This window comes from Euleptes europaea, chromosome 5 (assembly GCF_029931775.1).
Source record: "Euleptes europaea isolate rEulEur1 chromosome 5, rEulEur1.hap1, whole genome shotgun sequence".
In the NCBI taxonomy this organism is placed as follows: domain Eukaryota; kingdom Metazoa; phylum Chordata; class Lepidosauria; order Squamata; family Sphaerodactylidae; genus Euleptes; species Euleptes europaea.
Window position 1 is genome coordinate 89966266 of NC_079316.1, and position 8958 is coordinate 89975223.

Below are 8958 nucleotides of genomic sequence, written 5' to 3' on the forward strand. Positions count from 1 at the left end.
ACTAAAAAGCAAGCTCGGAATGAGATGGAAAAGGAGATCGTTATTTTTAGAGTATTTTTATGAGCTGTTGCACACAAGTCTCCATAGCAGTGGTTCGAGAGCGTGTTTTTTATTGAGCCACCAGTCCAGCAGAAAAAAAGTGAATGCCGGTAACAAATTTAGCGAGAAATTTACTGTAAACACTTCAACCAGATACAATGTAGCTTTATTTAGGTGCTTCTACAACTGTACTTTGACTGGGCTGATGCAATACTGCTTGGAGAATGACAGATTAACAACATTGCCTACAGCAACTTGACATGAGATGTTTTCCACGGTAAAAAAAAAAGACTGCTCAGTATGGATTCCCTTACCAAGGCAACTATGGTGGGTTTAGTCAAGGGCGAGTTCCGTGACTGAGAAGCAGCAGCAATACTGATACTTGGTTAAACATCTAGATCAACATCTTTGGTTCAGACAGTCTGTTTGGCCAGATGCTCCTCAGACACAAGAGGGGCTCATGAGCTTGCAGTTTCAAGACAAAGAACCTGCAACTTGCTCTATATAACTGGCCAGGTTGATGTCCCGTTCAGATAAGCCTGCACACTCATGGGTGCTTAAGGTTATATGTACCTGCAATACAAAAAAAGCATCCAGTTAGACCACATCTTACGCGTCAATATTTACTGAAACTGAACAGCTTTGCAGCAAGCTTGGGGGATTTAAGATTAAGGCACTGCTAACACCCCAAAGCACATCATCATCTTATTGGCACCACACCAACATGTAATTGTTTGGAAAGCACAAGGACTAGGAGGCTGGCTCAGTGTGGTTTTAGGGGAGTTCCAGACAATGCTGAAGCAACGTAATAAGGGAGGCAATTCTCCTTTGAAGAGGGGGCAAACCGTATTGTACTGCAGCCAGGGTTTCAAACAGCCAATAGCCCCTGCTCCTTTACAAAGTGATTTATTTTTTCAAATTTATAGCCCACCCTCATTCCCAGCAAGCCAGGCTCAGGGCAGGTAACATCCATTAAAATACATAAAACCCACCAGACAGCAATAAAACATCATATCAATCAAGTTTTATTTCGATACAATATCAGCTCTGAATAAAATCAAAGTTGGGTTTAAAATAATAAAATAATAAAAGTTGATGATTCTGGGAAGGATGATTTGAAGAGGAGGAAGAAAGATCTTCTATGGGGAAGCAGGTGGCCTTAAAATTTCCCAGGTGATACCATGGGATAGGATTTCAGCAGGTCAACCCCCCACAGATGTCAAGAGTGAGGGGATGGGGAGGCCAGTAATAATGGGTCCACTTGCGGCTGTCCTGGTGGAATAGTTCCTCTTTTACAGGCCCTGCGGAACTCCTTAAGATCTCGCAGGGCCCCAATGTCACCAGGAAGACTATTCCACCAGGCCGGGGCCAAAAAAGCCCTGGCCCTTGTTGAGGACAGCCTGTGCCAAGCAAAGCACTCCTGCTTTTCGAGGCCTGGAAATGGGGGGAATGCTGAACGGATTTAGTACTGCTGGAATGGAGGTGAGCACATGTAACTGTCTTACCAAGCAACTGGGCTGGCCATTTAGAATGCTCCATGAGAGCTGTAACCAGCTTTCTTCTCTCTTACCTTGTTGTAAACATTGAACCACTCAGGGTGATGGTCCAGTTTTTCTGCCTGGAGAGCTACTCTGGTCATAAATCCAAAAGCCTGCCAATGAGGTACAAGATAAGTTAGGAAAACCCTTTGTAAGCTCTTATCATGAGAGAATGACTCAGCTTTTAAGCTGTTCCTGGAATATGTCTCTGTCCCCCTTCCATGTGGAAGGAGTCTATGAGCACACCACTTCTACCACTGATGCCCACAGAGTGTACTAGAATAAGAGTTGGTTTTTTATATGCCAACTTTCTCTACCACTTAAGGAAGAATCAAACCGGCTGACAATCACCTTCCCTTCCCCACAACAGTCAACTTGTGAGATAGGTGGGACTGAGAGTGTGACTAGCCCAAGGTCCCACCCAGCTGGCTTCATGTGGAATAGTGGGGAAACAAATCCACTTCACCAGATTAGCCTTTGCTGCTCATGTGGAGGAGTGGGGTTCACACCCGGTTCTCCAGGTCAGAGTCCACTGCTGCAAACCACCGCTCTTCACCACACCACCATGCTGGCTCTCTTGATGTCCTCTGCAAATGTGAAATATGGATTCCAACCATATTTGTGTGCAAGTTGTGAAGAGTTACAAACTTGGACCATTCATATGATTAGTACCATAGAATAGCATGAAATAACCTGAGTATGGAATACAAATTTTCCCAAGGACATACATAGGATCATGCTACTTTGAAGAGTTAGCACATGGAATGCAACTACCAATGCTTCACCATCAATTTCAATAGGATCTGGATTGTACCCATGATCAAGCACATGAACACATGAAGCTGCCTTATACTGAATCAGACCCTTGGTCCATCAAAGTGAGTATTGTCTACTCAGACTGGCAATGGCTCTCCAAGGTCTCAGGCAGAGGTCTTTCACATCACCTACTTGCCTACTTACAGAAGCTTATTAGGCCAGACAGCTTATTAGGTTATACAGAAGCTTACATTCTGCTTCTGTATGGCCTAATAAGGTGAAGGTATTTCCAGGCTGATGGAGAACAGCTACAGCATCCCAGCACCCCAGTTTCTTTTGCAGTGTTGCAAAAGATCCTAAGCAGTATAAGCATGCGTGGTCAAAGGAAGCTATGCCATGCCATAACTGTACCCCCAAGTACTCTGTCAGGGTCACATGCTGAGGTGGTTTCCTTTGGTCATCTTCCGCCACACGAGCTGCATGGCAGGCTTCTTCCCCCACCCCACACAGCTGGTAATTTGCACCCCTGCCGAGCCTCAACTCCTGCACTGGTAACTAAGGGCCTAGACGTTTCCCTAGAATTGACAAAAAGGAAATAAGAATTTGGTTACCCGATTGAAGTCCTTGAAATGGAACTCTTTGTAAATGGCATCTCGGCCTTCCACCTCATTCCATCCCACAGCTCTGAGATTTGGCAGCAGCTGTTCTCTCTCTTCACCGCTTAGTCTGTGAGCTTTTCCTGCCTACGAAAGAAAAAAGGAACCGCACTGATTGAGATTTAGGAGTTCAGCTTAATTTGTCCGACATGAAATGCGCACTTGCAGTATGAACCCAGAGGATGGTTTCAGCATCTACTGCTTTAATTGAGAAGTAATATGGTTGAAAGTTAGATCTAATGGCTGATTTGGGTTTGTGTGTGATGCTTTATAGCAGAAGGGGAGCGCATGCTTTATAGCAGAAGGTTCTAGGTTCAGCCTTCAGCCACAAAGATCAGGCAACAGCTGGTAGGAAAGATCTGACAAGATATGAATCAGTTGAGGGAGTCTGTAATGCAGCTTCATATTGCCACTTGCACAAAGTGGATATGTCAAGCAACAAACATGACTGTGGAACTCACTCCACACAGATCACTCCTGTTACTGATGCTTAGACAAAAGTTAGAGCCTAATCCAATTGGTCAGAAATCAGATTAACGTGGTAGCTACAGCCTGCAGCTAGCAGGTATCTCTGTTTCTATGAATTGGAAAACACTTCCCTATTAGCCAGTTTTTGTGTTTGGTTAATGGTTAAAAGGGTTTGCTCCTTCCTGCTGGGAAGAATTGTCAACAACTCGGAATGCGACAGTCTTTCCCAGCATTTTCAATACCACATTTGAGAACCTTTAAATTCTTTGAAGGAGAATTGTGGGTCAGCTTTTGCTATTTTGTGTGTCTACCATGCTTTCTCCATTCCTTGTGGAGCAGCCTGGCTTAGAAGGTCAGGAAGGCTCCCACTCTCATGGCTTTCCGCAAACTATGCAAAACTGAATTTTTCAGAAGGGCTTTTCTATGCAGGCAATAGAGTTGCACTGTACTAAATGATTCACAAAGTTACTTAGAAAAATTATTCGGGACTGTGGTCTATACCAGGACTTCTTAAACCTTTTTCACTTGCGACCCCAGGTATATAAAATAGGTATACAAATCAAACATTTACTGATAATAAACCATAAAGAAATTTATTTTAAAACTATTCTTTGATATATATATAATTTTACCGTTTATTAAAGACTAAAGCAAATGTTTTGCGACCCCCACATTCAGTTACACGATCCCAAATGGGGTCGCCACCCACAGTTTAAGAAGCTTTGGTCTATACTACTGTGTATAGCTTGCTGAAACAAGGATCCTACTATGGAATGTTGCAAAATGTGTCGTGTTAATATTTATGCCTTGCTGTCAGTTCTGTTTTTAGATTTCTGGTTTGGTTCTACAATCCTAATTCTATTGCTCTGTTTATTGAATGACCCATCTGTCAACTGTATTAACTCACTCAGGCTAATCTGCCTTGAGTCCCAGTGAGAAAGGCAGACTATAAATAACGTAAAATAAATAAAATTTGGAAGGGGTCAGGGAATAAGAATAGGAAAAAACCTACAACTATATGGTGTTTTAACAGACAGCCTTAAGGAAGTGTTAGCAAGTGGCTCCTGACTCCGCACAGCCCTTTCTAGACTATGTTTAAGATATTTATTTATGTCCACATGGAATGTCAGGCAGCTATTAAAAAAGCCACAATTAAGCCAGCCCTTTCCTCCCCGGCAATTAACTGCAGGAAATCCGATACACCAGCCTATCTCCAAAGCCTTCTGAAACAAGACAGGTTTAACTTGAAGTCTAAAGAAGGCCAAGAGGGAGGGCTGCAGATGTTACAAACCCGCCCTAGAATACCTAGCGCGCTCTCATCCAAGTGAAAGCAAACCTGTTGAGTGCTGCCTCTGCGACATCTCACTGGTCAGGGAGGAGCCCACAGCAGTGGGACACAAGTTCATGCTGTTTGCCCAAGAGGTTCGGGGATGGCTTTCCAGTTTCCCCATTTCAAGCCCCCAGTTTCCCCATTTTAATTGCTGTACCAGCTGAAGTTGAGCTCAACAGTGAGGCAGAGGTACACAGGCCTGCGGCTGTTCGGCACAAAAAGACTCCAGCCTTTGCCCTTGCAGAGAGATCGCTTGATAAGCTGGTTCAAAGTATCCTAGCAACTGGGGCTAAAGGAAGGGAAGGTGACAAGCAGGCTCGACAGGAGGCTGTCAGCACGATCACAACCCCACCCCCTTCAGGAGCGCACAGTTAGAAGGACCACAATCTTTCAGAATTTGGGAAGTGCGGAAAGGGGCTCCTTCTGGATCACAAACAGCAGGTATTCAAGTTTTGCCTGCTCAAGACAGAAGAGTGTACACTTCAGGCACCAGTGTGAGGATGCCACTCCTTTACCCAGGCTCACTCCACCTAAAGCCCAGCGATACAATGGCTTGGCAGCGCATTGCTTAGTTGGCCTTGATTGTGACGAAAAGGAGATAAGACATCAGTGATAAGCAAGGAGAATATTGATTTTCATTCCGCTTTCCCATTGGGAGGAATGAGCACCGCCTCTTGTTCTGGGTTACGCAAAGTAGCACTTGTTTCACAACACATGCACTACTTAAATGGGATTTTATAGCGCCAAGCTGTAAATTTCTTCTAAAGAAAATGCTACCCCTTTCCAGGTATAGTTTTCCTACACTCTAGTTTGCACTCTGAATTCTGCTCTACCTCTTTGATTTTGTATAAAATGAAGGTTCCTGGTTGTAACTAGTTACTATTTTAATTGTTTCAAAGCTCTGAAGTGTACACAGGATTCCTCAAATAATGCTTTCCAAATGCTTCCCTGTGGTCTTCCAAAGACATGTGCATCTTTTTACAGCAGATTAGAAACAGTTGGAGGGATGACATCAGCAATGTTGCTTTTTAACCCCATGAACCCCGCTACAAACTGAAACATGAAAACCAGATCAGGCAGAGAGAAAAGTTTCCCAGCCCTCATGCTCAGAGCTTTAAAAAGGCAGCGATCCCAAGCTTCAAATGGGACTTTATTACCCCAACACAGCTTAAAATATCAAACCCCCCCCCCAAAAAAAAACCCCCCTCTACATCCAACTCCATAGCTGAAGTTGCTGGCTTCAAGCATCTCGGGCGACTGATTGAGTCTCGTTTTAGCCTTGACAGAACCTTCTGGTCCAAGCACAGAAACCTCATAGGGCTTTCAGGCAGACTTTCAGGCCACTTTTATTCATGGAAGGTTTTGCATTGGATTTGCCACTCTCTAGATGCACATTTTCCCCATCCGAATTCTCAAAACTCTGCATGGGGGCTTCTTGTTGAGTTGAGAATGTGGATGGGGGGGGGGAGGGGAAGTGCATCTAAAGAGCGGCAAATCTAATGCAAACCCTTCCATGAATAAATGGCCAATGGTTTGCATTAGATTTGCCACTCTTTAGATGCACTTCCATTTATTCATGGAAGGGTTTGCATTAGATTTGCCGCTCTTTAGATGCACTTCCCCCCCCCTCCACATTCTCAAAACTCAACAAGAAGCCCCCATGCAGAGTTTTGAGTCCATCTCATCGTAGAATGTAAACACCCAGCTTTACGTTACCGGTGTGACTGCACCGCGAGGAGGTGTCCAGGCCTACGATGTTGCAGGATAGCACCCACAGACCAGGAAAGCGCCCGGGTATCGCTTCGAGGACTACTCCGAGCCCGCAGCCGGCTCTGCCCACCCCCACCCGCGCCTTATAAGCAAGTCCTCCACAGAGCAAAGGGTGGGCTCAACCGGCGCCCAGCAGCAGACTGATGTTAGATATGGTCAGCAACGTTAACCGATTTGAGAACCAGATTGCATTTTGACCCCACGCTCACTAGGGCTAAGATCTCATTTAGATTCTTCAGCTAGTGACTGCAAATGAAAAAAAACCCTTATTGCAAGCTACATGAGCTCATGCTTCAAACCTCATGCTCTACAAACTGTAGTAATATTGAATATTCTTGCAAGCATTGCAGCCCGCCCCAAAGCCGCACTTACCATGCCTGCAGCGAGCCGGCGACCCCAACCCGGGCGCGCGAGCAACAAGCAGCCCCCCCCCTTCTTGGGCGCCCCCCCCCCGCGGGCTTTAATGCCCAGGCGTGGGCGGAAGAGGGCGCGGCCGGACAATTGGCCACCCGGCGCTCTCGCCCGGGACGGCCAGCCAATGGCGTGCGAGCAGGGGCGGGATCGTCAATATTCCGAGAGGGCGTGTCCTCGGGCTGGATGGTCATCGGAGCGGAGGGGTGGGCCGGGCCGGTCTGGCTGGGGGGGTCGCGGGGCTGAGATTAAGGGCGGAAACGCTTTGGCCGCCTTTCTTCCCTCTTTCACCCTGACCTCGTAGTGGGCAGCCGTGTCAGTCTGTCTGCAGCAGCAGAAAAGGGCCAGAGTCCAGTAGCACCTTAAAGACTCACAAGAATATTTCCTGGCAGGGTGTGAGCTTTCGTGAGCCACAGCTCACTTCTTCAGATACAGCTAGAATGTGAATCCATCTGTCTTTAAGAAGAGGAGAGTGAAGTCAGACAAGTGTTAGTATGTAAATGTTAACAGTATGTAAACGCCTGCTATTCACATTTACATACTGTTAACATTTACATACTAGATAATTCACAGTGGGTCGCCGTGTCAGTCTGTCTGCAGTAGTCGAAAAGGGCAAGAGTCCAGTAGCACCTTAAAGACTCACAAGAATATTTCCTGGCAGGGTGTGAGCTTTCGTGAGCCACAGCTCACTTCTTCAGATACAGCTAGAATGTGAATCCATCTGTCTTTAAGTAGAGGAGAGTGAAGTCAGACAAGCGTTAGTATGTAAATGTTAACAGTATGTAAACGCCTGCTATTCACATTTACATACTGTTAACATTTACATACTAGATATTTCACAGTGGGTAGCCATGTTAGTCTGTCTGCAGTAGTAGAAAAGGGCCAGAGTCCAGTAGCACCTTAAAGACTCACAAGAATATTTCCTGGCAGGGTGTGAGCTTTCGTGAGCCACAGCTCACTTCTTCAGATACAGCTAGAATGTGAATCCATCTGTCTTTAAGTAGAGGAGAGTGAAGTCAGACAAGCGTTAGTATGTAAATGTTAACAGTATGTAAACGCCTGCTATTCACATTTACATACTGTTAACATTTACATACTAGATAATTCACAGTGGGTAGCCGTGTTAGTCTGTCTGCAGTAGTCGAAAAGGGCCAGAGTCCAGTAGCACCTTAAAGACTCACAAGAATATTTCCTGGCAGGGTGTGAGCTTTCGTGAGCCACAGCTCACTTCTTCAGATACAGCTAGAATGTGAATCCATCTGTCTTTAAGAAGAGGAGAGTGAAGTCAGACAAGTGTTAGTATGTAAATGTTAACAGTATGTAAACGCCTGCTATTCACATTTACATACTGTTAACATTTACATACTAGATAATTCACAGTGGGTAGCCGTGTTAGTCTGTCTGCAGTAGTCGAAAAGGGCAAGAGTCCAGTAGCACCTTAAAGACTCACAAGAATATTTCCTGGCAGGGTGTGAGCTTTCGTGAGCCACAGCTCACTTCTTCAGATACAGCTAGAATGTGAATCCATCTGTCTTTAAGTAGAGGAGAGTGAAGTCAGACAAGCGTTAGTATGTAAATGTTAACAGTATGTAAACGCCTGCTATTCACATTTACATACTGTTAACATTTACATACTAGATATTTCACAGTGGGTAGCCATGTTAGTCTGTCTGCAGTAGTAGAAAAGGGCCAGAGTCCAGTAGCACCTTAAAGACTCACAAGAATATTTCCTGGCAGGGTGTGAGCTTTCGTGAGCCACAGCTCACTTCTTCAGATACAGCTAGAATGTGAATCCATCTGTCTTTAAGTAGAGGAGAGTGAAGTCAGACAAGCGTTAGTATGTAAATGTTAACAGTATGTAAACGCCTGCTATTCACATTTACATACTGTTAACATTTACATACTAGATAATTCACAGTGGGTAGCCGTGTTAGTCTGTCTGCAGTAGTCGAAAAGGGCCAGAGTCCAGTAGCACCTTAAAGACTCACAA

The 8958-nt window shown here is 45.1% G+C and overlaps 1 protein-coding gene across 1 annotated transcript; it reads right to left on the minus strand.

Annotated features, from left to right (window-relative positions):
- Window positions 1-499: 499 nt before the first annotated feature.
- Window positions 500-6939, minus strand: PCBD1 (pterin-4 alpha-carbinolamine dehydratase 1). Its single transcript, XM_056850053.1, has 4 exons — window positions 6930-6939; window positions 2945-3076; window positions 1610-1690; window positions 500-612 (listed from the first exon to the last, which is right to left on the minus strand). The coding sequence occupies exons 1-4, from the start codon at window positions 6930-6932 to the stop codon at window positions 514-516; spliced, it is 315 nt and encodes a 104-aa protein (XP_056706031.1). The 5' UTR covers window positions 6933-6939; the 3' UTR covers window positions 500-513.
- Between the last annotated feature and the right edge of the window lie 2019 nt (window positions 6940-8958).